General features: G+C 40.3%; 1 protein-coding gene across 4 annotated transcripts in view; it reads right to left on the reverse strand.

Moving 5' to 3' along the window:
* The window catches only part of TLK2 (tousled like kinase 2), a 118,178-nt gene that overhangs the window by 1,767 nt on the left and 99,654 nt on the right, over window positions 1-16,757 (reverse strand). For all 4 annotated transcript variants that reach the window (XM_077853898.1, XM_077853897.1, XM_077853896.1 and 1 more), the window contains 5 exons: window positions 12,412-12,501; window positions 9,006-9,175; window positions 7,664-7,802; window positions 3,320-3,431; window positions 1,302-1,409 (listed from right to left, as the gene is read on the reverse strand). In XM_077853898.1, the coding sequence (XP_077710024.1) occupies window positions 1,302-1,409; window positions 3,320-3,431; window positions 7,664-7,802; window positions 9,006-9,175; window positions 12,412-12,501 (619 nt within the window). The remainder of the gene's footprint in view (window positions 1-1,301; window positions 1,410-3,319; window positions 3,432-7,663; window positions 7,803-9,005; window positions 9,176-12,411; window positions 12,502-16,757) is intronic.

Below are 16,757 nucleotides of genomic sequence, written 5' to 3' on the forward strand. Positions count from 1 at the left end.
CTTGTGCTAGGTGTGAAGGGCCCCACTGGCTCAGTATTTACAATTCTTATCACAAAGGCCCTCAAGCAGATGATCTAGCTTTTCCTATTTTTTAAGGAGAGAGTTCTGTTTAATCAGAGTCTCCTAATTATTTTAAATAAATGAACTGATTTTTAAAAATCTAAAATGTCATTATCACCTTCAGGCCATACTTTATATTTGAATGATAATAATGTTGTAATATAGGTCTATTGATTATAACCAATGTCCCACTCTGGTGCAGGATGTTGACAGTGGAGGAGGCTGTGCATGTGGAAGGACAGGGAATACATGGAAACTCTTTACTTTGTTCAGTGTTGCTGTGAATCTAAAACTGCTCTAAAAAATACAGTCTAAAAATATAGTCTAAAAAATCCATTAAAAATATAAACATGAGATGTAATGATTTTTCTTTTTCCCATGTTTAATTAATAAAGGACAAAAGTATAGCAACAATCCTGGTTTTCCCAAACCAAAAACACCTATAGGTAGCTGCTTGATTCAAGTCACAGAAATAAGCTTCATGATCCTTGGCCTTAAAAAATGAATGCTTTCTGGGATGCCTGGGTGGCTCAGTGGTTAAGCGTCTTCCTGCCTTTGGCTCAGGGTGTGATCCTGGGATCCAGGATTGAGTCCCACATTAGGGTCCTTGTGGGGAGCCCACTTTTCCCTCTGCCTGTGTCTCTGTCCCTCTCTTTCTGTGCCTCTCATGAATAAATCAATAAAATCTTAAAAAAAAAAAAGAATGCTTCCTAGTGAGATGTGAAAGGAGAGTTAAATGAATTACCTTAGGTTGGACAAGATAGTTACTGGTCAAATAATTCCATCTTGCATTTTTTCTCTACACAGGCCTTTGAAACGGCAATCAGATCACATAGCTGTCCTGAGTAACACCTTCAAGTATTTCCATCTCAGTTTACCATCTGCCCTGCTACCTCTCCTACCCACCACCCTTCCCTCCGCTCCACCAGCTCTGTGGATCTGCTAAGCTTGCACTTGCATCTCAGCTTCACACATTTCTCTGGCTTAGAACATTCTCCCAAACCTACACATGGCTTATACCTTTCACATCATTCAAGACTGCTCAACATATCACTTCACTGAAGCCTTCCCTGACCAAGCCAGCAAAAAATGAATTCCCGCCCCTCCATATCCTTTCTTGCATTTATTTTTCACCATCTAAGATGGATCTGTTTATACTGATAATCCATCCACTATTACCCAGAGAACTAATACAGAAAGCAAAGCAGTCGTTTCCTGCTGGCCAGTGGGTTACAGCTTACCTTTGCTTCTGGTGTTACTACTGGCTTTGGCGGGAACTGCACTTCAGTAGCTTTAAGAATCGTATTTTCTTGTAGAATATCTTGCTGGGACTGGTTGTGGCCAAAAGGCTATCATACAAAAACAAAACAGAGGTGGGCCTCTTGTTAAGATGAAAGAGAACACAATTCAAAACCACGGAGAAGGGAAAGAAGACATGCTTCAGTGAGAACTGCTAGAAAGAACTTCGAAGATGGTCTCCTCTAACTCTTGCTTTTTTCAGGTGAGGGGTGGAAAGGTTCAGAATTGAAGTAACATATTCACGGTGCAACATCAAGATTAAGGCAGAGCTGGGACTAGAAGCAGCATCGGCCATGTCATAACACCTCTGTTCAGCTTTGCTTATAGCCAAGAACATTGCAGCAGGAACCAGCAACCTCTTCTGCCCTGAATGATACCTGTAGGCTTAAGTACTACATACGTGTGCCACTGGCAGACCCAAGACACAGGTAAAGAGAGATGGAAAAGGAAACAGCAGAGGAAGTAAGGACAGAGGGGGGCGGGGGGGAAGAGCTAGGGCTACTTAGTGGCTTCATCTGTGCCCCCAATGTGCTATTTTCTCTTTTTTTTGCCTCCCAAAAGATGTTATTTACTTGAGAGAGAGGGAAAGAGAGAAGGGGAGAGAGAGAGAACACAAGTGTGCAATGCAAGACTGAACAGGGATCAAGGGGGGAGGGGCAGAGGGTAAGGGAGAGAGAGAATCTTCGGCAGATTCCTCACTGAGCAACAAGCTGGCGGGGGAGGGGGGCATAGCAGCTGGCCCTCACAACCCTGAGATTATGACCTGAGCCAAAATCATGAGTCAGACACCCAAGCAATTGTGCCACCCAGGAACCCCAATTTTCTAATAAAGTATTAGAAGTTCAAGCTTAGCGTCATCTCTACAGTGCTTCAACTGAGAGATCACAAACAATTCTTTGTACGTAACCTCTACCAACATTGTCAGCAGCATTTCCACATTATCAGAGAGTATAAATAATAATTAACTCCCCGGGGAGGGGCGGGGAGCGGCGTGCCTGGCTGGCTCAGTCAGTAGAGCATGCAACTCTTGATCTCAGGGTCGTGGGTTTGAGCCCCATGTTGGGTGTAGAGATTACTTAAAAATAATAACCCCCTACTGGCTGGTTCTGAATAGTTTCCCTATATTACAGAAGTAAGATAAAGAAACAAAGACCAAGGAGAAGTTAGAGGAAGCTGAAATCTGAACTAAGAGCTTGGTCTGGGAATTGTAATAAAAATATTAAGAGTCCAGAGGAGCTGTAGAACTCTCAAATGGCTCATACCCACAACCTACACTGTCGGGACCACTGACAAACTTCAATTATTCATACTTGACAGTAAAAATCTGAGTATATATACACTGGATCCTAGTGTGTATGTTTATTTATAGGATAGTATGCTCTTAAGGAAAACACAAATGTGAGAATTCATTAGGTATGGTTTCCCACCTACGTTACTATGTGTCCAAATCATCTATCACCTTGCTCCAAAGGTAACAGACAGTGAATACTTTCTAACACTACATATCCCCAGTATGGAAAATAGAGAGTATGCTTTTATTAATAATAGCTTTAACTAATGGGGATGACTGGGAATAGAGTGTCCTGTAGATATTTCAAGTTTCAGTTCTTGAGACCTTAAAGAGTGGCTCCTGGGGATGACTCTACACTTTAAATAAACTATTTCATATAATTCCTTGTACATATTATCAAAAACAAAACATATCCTGGATCTAATTGAAAACAGCAAAAAGGCATGTTTTCAATAGCTAGTGGAATTCATTCAGTACTCTAGGGTTGAAAAGTTCTGCTTATGCATTAAGCTTTTATTACCGTCTGTATTTTCTTCAAACCACAACTTTCAGGATTCCGTTCTGTATAACTAAATGATTAATTCCAAGAGAATGACTGACACCATGCCAGTGTGCACACGTGCCACCCAAGACAGAAGTCAGGCTGCCATCCCCGACCTTGCCCCTTACCTTCCTTCCATAGAGACACTGGTAGAATATCACACCCACTGACCAGACATCAACTTTATTTGAGATCTTTGGTGGCTCTTTCCCAACCACAAAACACTCTGGTGGTAAATACCTGGGACAAAAGGAAAATAAAAATTCTTAGAAAAATGACTGTGTAAATCTAGGACATGTACAAAAAGGCAAAGTAGAAGACCTTGTGGGAAATAAAAATACCTGAATTTTTTTTTAAATACCTGAATTTTAACTGAAATTCTGCCAAAAAAGCAACTTGGGCCCAGCTGAGGGAAGTCAGAGAGAAGATACTCTAACTTAAGGAGGCAGTCATGCCCTAAAAGCCTTAAAATACACTTCTCAATTCACTGAGGGGGGCAAATATTCCCTCAGTCCCTGCTTCGCCTACCCCAGCATCCGTTCCCAGGCTTGTGCCTAATATAAGTGTCATTCAACAAGTTCTGAAAGGGAGGGACAACACAAAAGAAGTGCATTCTCTTTTATGAGAGCTGCAGCAACAAACGTCAAAAAATATAACTCTAAGCGGTATGGGTTTGCTTTCATGTTGATGGAGAAAGATGATGGTCTCTAAAATAACTCTTCTAAAATTCCAAATGAATTCAGGATCCACTATAAATCCAAGGGGACCAGCTGTCTGCTTTTTTTAAAGTAACCTCTTTGCAAAATCTGGACTGTGAATAACTACAACATATGAGAAATGGTGATATTACAGCCCAAATTATCAAAGGTATTTTACATTTTCCATTCGAAGGGTGGTCAGGGGCTTACTGGAAGTCTAACAAGTAGGGGAGAAAAAGCCAAACAAACTAGTAGTTAGCACAACTCAAACCTCATCTGAATCCCTTCCCTCCCCACCAACTCCTGGCCTCTGAAACAGATGAGATGGGCAGCTAACCACACCAAATTGTATGGTGTGGAAGGTAAGTGCCTCTTGGCATTTAGGAAACCAAACAAATATGCTTCCACTCATTGCTCAGGGTCTCAGCCACGGTGCAGCTGGAAAGCAGCATTCTGAAGATAACAGATCAATTTCTGCAGATTTCATGCTGGCAAAATCAATTCTGTGAAAAATTCTTTATTTTAAACCCTGCTGTGCTACTGGTATAAAAGTCTAAACTTATAATTTGAAGGGGACCACAAGAGTTGAGAGGCAGAAAATATTTGATGAGGGGCTTTTTTCTTTTTTAAAAGTAGTTTATTCTCATGTTTGTGTTTCTTATTTATTACTTTTAATGGATGTTTTGGGATGATTAAGACCACTGACCTACATTATTATTTCACAATGAAAACTATTAGCCAAAACACACACTGAACTCACAAAGAGGGGGGGAAAAAAGCAAAGAAATAAAAATACAGGAAAAAAGACTAAAAAGAACAGCTTTCCCAATTACTAGTAAAGCCTCCCTGAACCCAACTTTTCATGGCTCTTGATTCTTCAATATATATAATTTAAATATGATCTTGGATAAATAAATAGAACCTTGATTCCAAAATGATCATTTTAATGTATTTATAACTCTTTTGTGGAGGTGGTAGGGAAGGACAGAAGTTGTTGAACTTATCCAAATGCTAAGTAATAATTCAGCCAAATATTCAGAGTACAAATGATACTGATTAAAGAAACAAAGATACTGATTGCCACTGGATAGTACAAGTCAGGAAAAATACTAGCTAGGTCTCAGTTACCCCATGTGTAAATGGAGAAATAGGGATCCCTGGGTGGCGCAACGGTTTGGCGCCTGCCTTTGGCCCAGGGCGCGATCCTGGGGACCCGGGATGGAGTCCCACGTCGGGCTCCCGGTGCATGGAGCCTGCTTCTCCCTCTGCCTGTGTCTCTGCCTCTCTGTCTCTCTCTCTGTGACTATCATAAATAAATAAAAATTTTAAAAAAAATGGAGAAATAAACTAGTTCTCCACCCAAATAATACTGAAAATAATAAGCGCTCCAATATCAAGGACTTTAGGAGAGAGAAGACAGTTCTACGACACTGCACTAAACTATGTTTAAAAACCTAGATGCATATTCCATCATGATAAAATCATCATAGAGAAACATGTTTCTCAAGGTCTAGTCAGATCATTTATTTAATAGTATTCAGGGTCCCTGACTGGCTCAGTTGGTGGAGCATAGGACTCTTTTTCTTTCTTTCCTTTTTTTTTTTTTTAATGTAGCCTCCACACTGGGTATAGAGTCCAATGTGGGGTTTGAACTCACAATCCTTCATCAAGACCTAAGCCAAATCAAGAGTCCATGGCTTAACCAACTGAGCCACCCAGGCGTCCCAGAGCATGTGACTCTTGATCTCAGGAGTGTGCCTTTAATCCTCATGTTGGTTGTAGAGATTACTTAAAAATGAAACTGTAAAATAAAAGTAGTATTCAATGCAGAAGAATTCTACCAAATACTGCAACAACCAACATACTGCAAACAGTCCCTAGATTTTTTTTATGTCTTCCTATCCTGTTTATATCTCTGTGGACATCACAAGTGGATTACATATGAGGAAGTTGGTTATGACAATGCTTCTACCAACATGAAGACTTTGTAAACCTTCAAAGAAACCCACGGAATTAAATTTTCTCAGTAGCCTCCCTCTCTACCTTTTTATTATGAAACCTATATTCAAATATAGTCTGAAGTAGAACAGTAAAATGAACCCCCAAGTAACCATCACCCAGCTTCGATAATTATCAACATGGGGTCCATCTCTGTTCATATAATATCTCTCCCCTCCTCCCAGATTACTTTGAAGTAAATCCCAAACATAATTTTTGTTTAAACTCCAACCACTAAAATTTTAAAACCTTAGCAAATACAGCAATAGGTAGCAATGAGAAAATTAATTTCAATGTTAAAAGGCTTCACTTTTTACAAAGAACAAGCTCCAGACAAAAAAGCTAAAATCTAAGTTCTAGTGAATTTATACAGCAGAGGTATAGACTTGTTTCCAGAATTTCCAACAAGAGATATTTTTGTGTCATTCAGTGACAGGAACACTAACCCACAATAACCACCATAGTAAATAAACACTGTAAATGTAGCTTCTATTTTAAACCTAGAATCTCAAAGTTTTAATTTAGGGACTGATTTTCACTATAGGTACCATCTCCATACAAAATAAGGAGCAATGAAACACAGAAATTTGTGCACATGGTGTTTTTCTCGGGATCTGATAGTTTCTCTAACTTCCATATGATCAGACTGATGAGAATAGAGCTCATCTTGTGGGTGGTGAATGATATTCCCCCTTCTCTGTTTCCAAACAATATCCTCCGAAGCAGTCACTATTCTACAGGAGCCCAGGGCCCTCCAATCTCAAAGAGAAGTGATATGACCAACAGACCCTGGAGTTTAACAGCATGTGTGACCCCTGCTTCCTCCATGTTGGAATCACATGTCCAATAAGTACCTTTGTGTCACCACCTCAGAAGTGAAAAGGAAGCTCTGTTAACATGCCTTTACAATCACAAAGTTAAATGCTTGGGCTGCAGGTATGTTTTATGGTTCTTGCTGTCAAAAGGAATACTAGGCAAAAGTAGGAGAGGTCATAAACAGCTGGGGTAGGGTGGCCACAGGGAGATAAGTCACAACAGATGGAAGATATGTGGCCCAAAACCTTTTAGAGCATGGCTAAGGGGATGGATATATTTCTTAGCAAACTGTGCTTTTTTTCCTGTTTAGATTTCAAGGGATGCTGTGATTACATACTGATCTTCACAACTCCTTTGTCCTTGACAGCCCACCATCCTCAGGCAACTCTAGAGATGAATCCCTCATCCTATTAACGCATAAAAAGAGACCTGCAATGGGGCGCTCGGGTGGCTCAGTCAGTTGAGTGTCTGTCTGACTCTTGATTTTGGCTCAGGTCATGATCTCAGAGTCATGAGACTGAGCCCCACATCAGGCTCACACAGGGTATAAAGTCTGCTAAAGATTCTCTCTCTTGCTCTGTGCCCCGACCCTCCCCCTCTCTCTCCTGGGGAAATAAAAATAAGAGAACTGCATTTATACTGAAAAAAATTTAAGGCCATTCTTTAAATACACATGTGCAATCTCATTCTCTTCCTACTCCATAGGGCGAAACCTAGGACGAAACACATAACTCCAATGCCTGGCCATATATAATCTCTCTCAATGGTTTCCAAAAAAGAAAAGAAAAATTAATTAAACAGAAGGAGTCAGACTGCCAAAAAGACAGTAATATCTGGGGAGGAAAGTCTACTTTGGTTTATAGCATTTTCACCTAAGACAGGATGTAGATATTAATTATTAATTACCAACATTTCAGTAAAGCACAGCCAGCCACCTTGGCAGATCTTCCGGATACCTACCAATAAGTACCAGCACCTTGTGACGTTAGCTCCATGCCATCCACTGAATTGTAGCTATCATCATCCATGATCTTGGAAAGACCAAAATCTGTGATTTTTATCTCTCCACATGCTGTACCATTTACTAAAAGAATATTACCTAAAAAGATGAAAACCTTCATGAATAAAAAGAGACTTACTAATTAAAAGTTCAAGGTAATAACAGACAAGAAGGGGACAACTGAACTCAAATTCTTGCACATAATAGCAAACATCTAAATTCCTGGAATAAAATGATCTGGACTCTGGATGCTGGAGGAGAGTCCTCAGTGTCTGGCTGCAAATCTCCATTTTCCAAGAACCACCTGCTAGAGGTGCCAAAACCACCACGATGAGCAGTGGGGAAAAAATAGTAACTCGCCAAAGTAAAATATCACTTGGACAGTTGGTCAAAAATGGTGAGAAAGTTTCATCTAAACTTTCAATAAGGATCTCTAAACCACTCTGTTTAGAACAGTCGTTTCAGGACAGATGCGCGCGCGCGCGCACACACACACACACACACACACCTAACAAGGACACCAAAGCTAGCAGCACAGTGCCACCTACAGCTCCTATGCTGGGAAATGTACCGGATTCAGCGATGGGAAACCCAATCACACAATGGCCATCGTTTTAAAAATCTCTTCGTTGTAATGAGTTTTTTAGTCATTTCAACTGTATTAGAACATTAAAGAATAATAAATTGTGTGATTTAATATGTAGCTCCCAGGAGAGGAAAGCAGAATTAGCAACCAACACCCAAGCCAAGCTGGTTCCAGCTGTCTCCAGAAAACATACAGACTTCTGAAAACAGCCAACAATGACAACAACAAAAAACATAGGTAAGAAGTCTAACTGCCCTCTACTGTTTGCTGAGGTCTACTGAAGTTACACAGTAACCATACAGAAAAAAGAAAAACTGCTGGAATTTAATGAAACAGGAGGCATATTTGCAAAATACATTGTTACTTTGGGGCACTTACCAAAGACACTTGGGAGTAGAGGAAAGTGCTATGTACTATGAGTGATTGGCCGGCGGGGGGGTGGGGACTGAGCTTGCCAGAGCAGTTCTTTCTAAATTGGGCTGACATCATGAACCGCCCTGGCTCTAAAGACAAGGGCATTGTTTCTCCAGAGCATTTAATCCAACTCACCCTTTCAAACCCAGACTGTGGGGCCAGGACTCTTATTCCCACACCTACCCAGGCAAAAGCCAGACATTATTAGGCCTTCCAGGCTCCCGCCACATTCTCTAACTTCAGAAGTCACTTCTAAGACAAGAGAAAAGCCATCAATACTGTCACCTAAAAGTTAGACATACCTGGTTTGAGGTCATAGTGTATGATGGGAGGTTTGATTTCATTTAAGTACTTTAAAGCATTCACAATCTGCATGATAATGGATCGGGCCTCTTTCTCCGACATTAATTTGTGCTGTTTCAGGTAGAAGTCCAGATCATTTCCCTCACAGTATTCTAATACTGTACAAAACCTAAAGACAAATAAACCAACATTTATTTGACTGTGGGAAAGAACAAGGAGATTAAGGCTTCCTAGACTAGCTGCACTGAAAACTTTGGGTAATTAGTTTCTTGCTCCATTCTTCTTTCTTCCTTAAAGTACTCTTCTATTCTTTATTCAGTATCAGCTACCTGAGTGGTTGACAGGAAGGAACCTGGATTCTCTCCTGGGGAAGAGTCTTCCTACCCTCCACACTGGAATCTATCTGCTGGGCTTACAGCTCACCCATGACATATCTCCTCTTAAATCCAGACTATAAGAATACTACCATGAACTATAATGTACATAAGCTAGGTGTCTTTTAGAAAAGTCTCCTACATGTATCCCTACCGTGCTCCAGGTCTAAACAAGCATATTGTGGTCAAGTACACAATTCTCAGTGTAACATGTCTATAATCCCGAGGGCTGACAGAAAGAATCTAGGGTTTGCCCAGGTCTCAAGAACTGGTTTCATGTCCTGTCTCATGGCAGTCTGGCACAATACTGTACTATAATTAATCTCTCCTTGTGAAACACAAGGTGTAAAAGTACAGTATCTGTGGTTCTAACAAATGTGTTATTACACAGTATGAGCTTTTTCCTTCATTTGTATCAATACATCATATTAGACTCCAATTTAAAACTCTATAACATTTGTAGCATTAAAGGGCATGTGCCTATCTTCCAAGGCAGTTATAAACCAAAGTGAGGCTTCCTGAATTATTGGAGTATTCCTGAGAGATGAAGGCCTTTAAGCTATCCGAAGCTGTGACAATGTGGGTGCATCACTCAGGGTCTAGTCAGGAAATAAAAACCACCTGAGTATTTAAAACAGAGAGGTGTTAATTCAGGGCACTGATCACATGGATGATGGAAGAGCTGAGAGGGTAAACTGGCCAGTGAGGCACCTCAGAGATCATCTAGACAGGAAGCCATTAGCACCCTAAGGCCAGAGGGCAGAGATGGTGCAACTAGAACCAAGGGTCCCCAAGAGAAACTGGAATCACAGTGGGGGCAGGGGTGCATGTATGTTTCTACCCACCACCATCTGCTTCTCTAGTAGCTGAATCCAGCTGAACAACAACTGACACAGAAGCCTGGTAAAAACAGCCTACAAGGGTCAACTCACCTAGGATGCAGAACAGGGGAAGGGTGAAGAGCAGACCTGAGAGCAAACAGGCTCAGGACTAGCCAGCACTACGGCCTCTGGGCAATTCGAGGCCTTCACAAAGTACCGTAATGAAAGGTGGACATACACAGTCCTGTGGGACCCCTGAACTGAACAGCTTATGTTTCTTATGGAACAAACTAGGGTATGCTAGCACCTTATTTAAAGATAAATAGCAAAAATTTATAGATTGTCTAAGACATGGATTCTTGTGCTTAGTGGATGTATTCTTTGACCCAAGTGCAAGCTTAAAATAAAAACCTCACTCAAACAACTCTCAGAAGATTTACTAAAATGATGGTGAAAATTCACCATACACACAACTGGAGGTACAAAATAAACTCAAGAATAGCACACAACCAAGGAAATTCCTCAGATTAGTTAAAAGTGTATATATAATTAAAAACCACAGATAATCCAAGTCATTATTTTTGAGACTTTTATGTACTTATATTTTGAGGGGTGGTGGTCTACTTAGTATTCAAGGCATTTATTCAAAGCAAAAAAGGTAAGACCACCATGCAGGTACCTGTTCTCTACCTAGATATTTATCTGAACCTCATCCATGCTAACTACACTGACTATGCCTGGTTCAAGGGCCATACTTCTGGAAAGGATACTTCCCTGAGCAGGTGGAAGAAGGGATACTTCACATTTCCAAAGAGAATTAAGGTCTCCCCCTTTGGGAAGCATTTGTAAATGTGGGACAGTTCTCAGCATAGCAATCTCTGAGACAGCTGCTGTCTGGGATAGGCCAAAACATCCAGAATCACCTTGCAAGGCTAAGGAAGAGTATCTGTTGGTCAGATTCTACGGTGTGTTCTCCTGACTCAGTTTAGACTCTTACAGAGAAAATGTTTTCAAATGCTGAAATTATTTCTAAGTTCCTGGTTAAACACAGAAGTGACAGAGCTTACCTATACCAGGTAATGAAATACAACAATGCCTAAGAGAACTAAAGATCTCAGGCAAGTCATTTAACTTCTATGGAGCTCAAATTTCCATCTATACAATGAGAAGGCTGAACTGAGATCCTTTTCAACTCTAACATCCTACATGCCTGTGAGGCTATATTTTCACATGCAGCATTGGGTTATCCCCTCATTTGTGCCACAATTATTCCCGTTCTATGATAAAATCACATTGCTGGTCCTTCCTTAAAAGGCCCATTACTGTTTATCAGATTCTGCAGCTGGGCAGAGACTCTTGTAGAGTCCACACTCACTGGTGCATATCAGAGGTAGATGGCACCAACTTGTGACAGTTATCAAGAGCTGATAATTAAATTTTCAGGAATTTTATGAGCTGGTTATTACACCACTGGTAGGATGAGTGGACAAACAAAAGGTGGTATATTCACACAATGGAATATATTTGGTCATAAAAAGGAATGAAGTACTGATACATGCTACAGAATGGATGAACCTTGAAAACACATCATATGAAATGAAAGAAGCCAGTCATAAAAGTCCATATACTATATGAGTCATTCATATGAAAGGCCAGAATAGGAAATCTATAGAGACAAAAAAAAAGATTAGTGGCTGCTTAGGGCTGGCGATGCGGGGAAGAATAAGAGGTGCTAGCAAAAGGTACAGGGTTTCTTTATGAGGTAGTGAAATGTTCTAAAAAATGACTATGGCAATGAGTGCACATATCTGTAAATATACTACAACAAGCCTTAAATCGTACACATTAAATGGGTGAACTATATGGTATTTAAATTTCATCTCAATAAAGCTGGATGTTTTTTAAGTTAGTAGTGTGAAATTAGACATGTTGAGAAATTTATTATCACAGATATTGTCAGATACTAGGAATTAGCCCTCCCCACTGAGCTGGTTGTTAAACATTTACCAGCACACAACTAAACACATTCTGTGGCTAAGAGATGTACTGCTGGCCCAAATGTGAACTGATATAGGATCATCTGCCTAGAAGTGCACTTGGTTCCCTCAGAGGGTATTTCCTCAATCCAGACTGAAACTCTATTCCATGAATAATCAACACACTGCAAGAAACCAGTATCAACTGCTAGGCTAAAATGGCACAGCACTTACGAGTCAGTGTCCAGTGAAAAGTAATCATACAGCTTAACTATCCTGGGATGATCCAGTTCTTTGTGAATCCGGTATTCCCTACATGCATGCCTGTAAATAAAGTGGAAAATTAACATTTTGTATTTTGGACTGTCTTTCCGACCTCTTCAAGAATACTCCTATACATTCTCTCACTGCTCTTTGCTTCTCTGCCTATGTGCATTCCATTCAGGTCTGGCTGGCCCCCCCGTATCTTCCCTCGTCCTATTTTCACTACTAGTGTCTACCAAGCTGTTGAGAAAATAGCAGGTGTTCAGATATTTGTTCAGATATTTGTGCCAACCTTTTACCAATCTCTTATCCCTTTCAAGTTTATTCTATCACAATCTCACCTGTTTGATATTAGTATCCAAATATCAAAGCTTTAAAAATTATAAAGATATCTTATTTTTCTCTTTCCTCAAAAGCTGATACTTCATATCTATAAATGTTTATATCCTGGGGCTACATGAAGGAGATCAATTTTGGCATGTAAACTCCTTGGTTAAAGGATTACAGATTATAAAAGCAATTAGCAGTGCTTTGTATTTGTTTTTAAATTCTCTTTACGAAAAGAATTTAAAAGGGTACCAGCATTACTTTCTTCTAAGAAAATGTGTAATTGATGAAAATTATGGAACCGGAGGTGCCTGGGTGGCTCAGTCCGTTAAGCATCTGACTCTTGATTTCGGCTGAGGTCATGATCTCAGGGTCCTGGGATCAAGCCCCTGCATTGGGCTCTGCACACAGTGGGGAGTTGGCTTGGTATTCTCTCCCTCTGCCCCTCCCCCTCAGTGCATGGGTACAAGCGTGCAGACAGTTGCTCTCTCAAATAAACAAATCTTAAAAAGAAAAATATTATTGAATCCTAGTTTTCTTAGAATCAGAATTTACATATACTTAATATCCATTTTTTTAGTGCTTTTCCAATTTAAAACCATTTAAATTAGATTAGGAACAAAAACAAACTAATCTTAGGTATTCACTGAATTTTAAAAGCATTATCAAACAAGTTTATTCAACATAATTATCAATCATTTTAAAAGTATTTAGTTCTTATTTACAAGAAGAGCAACAGAAAATTTTTATCTTTTAAGTAAGCTAGTACCATTTAGTTTGGGGCATTTTCTTATAAGCCAACAGTAAGAAAAGAGAAACTTTCTAGAGTATGGTAAAGTAAAACTTAAGGTGATGTTTTCTGAAATTGGTGTATTCCAGTATGTCAAAAATACATAGGAAATACTCAACTAAAGAAAAGCTAAGGAAACAATCAGGGCAAGGAGGAGCGAGGAACAGGAATCTAAAAGTAATTAAACATGTTTTTCCCGAAAGGAAACTGGGTTTGACTAAGCTGATTTTTCAAGCTGCCACTTTTAGCAGTTTTTGCTTCTTCTGATATTTCATTTCATCATCTTTATCTCTTTCTCAAAAGACAAGACTTGCCAGCACTTAGGCAGAGCAGTGTCAAGACACTCACTACACTGGGGACCTGGAAACCTGGCCCTGAGTCCCCAGCTCTGTGCTGCCGCTTCTCTGGGCTTTCCAACTGCTGCCCAGGCCTGGAGGTTTCAAAGGACCCTTCTTGGAGACCCAGGCCTCTGGAGCCCTGTGTGGATGCTGAGCAAATGTAGCTGTGGCCCAATCCCTCACTCTACCTAAGCAGCATCATAGCTTTTCATGTATCAAGATTCCATGTAATACTTCATTCAGTATAATTAAGGTGATGCTGTTAACAATAAACAAGTTTAGAAAGCTAAGGACTAACTAGATAATCATTGAAATAATTTCTTATGCTAGCACACTAAAACTGTATAGTTCTCTGCCATTCTGTTTAAATTTTTTGATTTTGTCATACACTTCAGAGGAGACAATTTCTCTGTCAAGGTACAAAAAATAGAGGAAATTAAAGGAAGGGAAAAATTAAGAACCAAAGGAAGGATCATTCAAAGTCCTCATCAGCTAAGGGCATTTGCTGTGGTCACTGAAAGCGTTTCCTCAACATTATGTCAGGCTCTATGCCTGCTTCTCGTACTTCATTAAGCAAGCCAGTGGTTCTGCAACATCCCTCATGCGTTCAACTTTTAATTTCTCATCTAAGGGATTAATGCGCTACAAATAAATAAAACTTAATTAGAAACTGGAAGAAAGCTATCCACTAAAATGTCAGTCTTTTACTCTTTTGTAAGTGTATATATTTAGACTTCCAAAACGACTGTAACCTAAAAAATTAGGGGAGTATCACACATAAGAGTACACTAGTTACTAATTTGGATACAATTATTTCTGTGAACAGCTTCACATGAAATATTTCGTACTGTGGAGTTTTTAGTATGTTATTTGGGATAACAAAGAAAAGAAAAACTTTCCAGAGTATGGTAAAGTTTGGAAGAGTTAAAGAAATCTTGTAATACCTACTAATGCTTTAATAATGCAAAAATAAAACAATCAATTTGCTTTTTGTTTGTTTGTGGGAGAAGGACAGGGAAGGAGGTACAGAAGAGAACTCAAAATTAAACAACCTTTTGAGTTCTTCCTTCTTTTTTACCTAAATAAATGTCTTGATCCCAGATGGGATTGGGAAGTCACTCCCACGATAGGAAAAGCAATCAAAGCCTACTATGCAGAAGAATAGGAACATTTTACATTTTATAATGTTACCATAACACTAAAGTGTACCACTTTTTATTTAATACTGAATTTTTAAAGCGCTCTGTAAAATCTGTTATGTGTTTGATATAAACCTTCTTTTAGTTCAAAGGAGTTGATGACATTTGGCTAATTCATTATCTACATAGCCTGTATTAATCAGTATGATTTCATACCAAGCAGTATCTTTCAAACAAGGTGGAAGTGCTAAAGAATTTCCCCTGGGCGTGAATGGAAGTCACAAGAACTCTACACACCCCTTCCTCCATGTGTTTGTCAGCTAGGAAATGGGCCCTGTTGAGATGGCTCCACAGAAGGTACTTGGGTGTCATGGTTCCCACCTCTGGTGAGGAAACAAAGGGGTGGGAAGGCACCCCTGCGAGCCTGGAGCTGGACCAGCAAAGAGCTCAGATATATGAGACAACCTCCTCCACTTACTTTACGACCCTGCCTGGTAGAGGAACATGAGATAATACTCAATCTCTACCCACTAGCATTTGAAACAGCCTGCCAAATGTGTCACAGAGGCACATAGTCCTGGTTTCAATCCCTTACTGTTGCAGAAAGCTAAGGCAAGTAGCACCCCACCTACAGATACCACAGTGTTCCTTACCAGTGTTCTCTTTAGGGCCAGCCTAAAAGCTGCACACTGAGACCAGGCAATGTATGTGTGTAAATCCCAGCAAAGGGAACCATTTTCTCAAGGTTGACCAAGGCTGGTACCTCATGAAGTCAAGTGGTTCAGAGTGGTCAATGCACACTAAGATACAGAACAGGCTCCAAGGACAGGTGAAGATCATTTTTAAAGAGAAGCATATACAGTTCCAACCCTCTTATGCACTCTGAGATATATATCAGGGACATTTCTCATTTATAACTGGTCAGAACAACATGTGGTTTCCTTCTCTGAAGCGCTCCTGGCATTCACTATGGCATGTCATTCGTCCCTGCACGCCAAGTGACTGGAATGTACTTATAATAATGGAACTGCTCCTCAGAAGCATCTGGACTGCAGCTGCCTGTCACGTAAGAGACACATGCAGGGTGCCATGCATAATGCACACATCATCCCTCTTTCTACCTCTGCTCAGTCCTATTCTCTTAATGCCCCCAGGAACCCTCACTTTTTCAGTGCTGAGTGCTACTGCCAATCTACATGGAATAAGAAGCGTTCCTGGACCTCTGAGAACTAACATCTATACAGTAAGAGCTGCCTTGGTCCCTGCCCCAAGAACCAGTCAGTGATGTAGAAATGAGATTTAGCAGCCAATTAAAAGGCTACTTCAAAGTCCACTGCTTTTTCCCTCCTCCAAAGGACTATTTGTAAGGAAAGAAAAAAAAAAACAAACAACTGCTTTAATAGAAAGGGGCTATCTTCTCCTTTCAGAGTTAGGGCAAGGCTAACTCAGTGCTTGTGCCTACAACAAGGAAACAAAACTAAGCCCAGGGTGGCAGGGGGAGAGGTCCCCTAAAAGCAAATTAATTATGCATGGCCTCCAAACCAAATGAGCCGTGAATTCCAATGTTCTGAAGCTTGGGGTGGAGTAAGGGAAATAAGCAAAACCTGACATTAGTGGATCAGAGAAATTCACACCTGTAGTACATGTAATAATCATTCATTCTAAAGAAGATGCCCCCCCACCCCCACCCCATGCGGAGGAGGACTGCCAGCAGCAGCCTTG

Source organism: Canis aureus, chromosome 16 (assembly GCF_053574225.1).
Source record: "Canis aureus isolate CA01 chromosome 16, VMU_Caureus_v.1.0, whole genome shotgun sequence".
Classification (NCBI taxonomy): domain Eukaryota; kingdom Metazoa; phylum Chordata; class Mammalia; order Carnivora; family Canidae; genus Canis; species Canis aureus.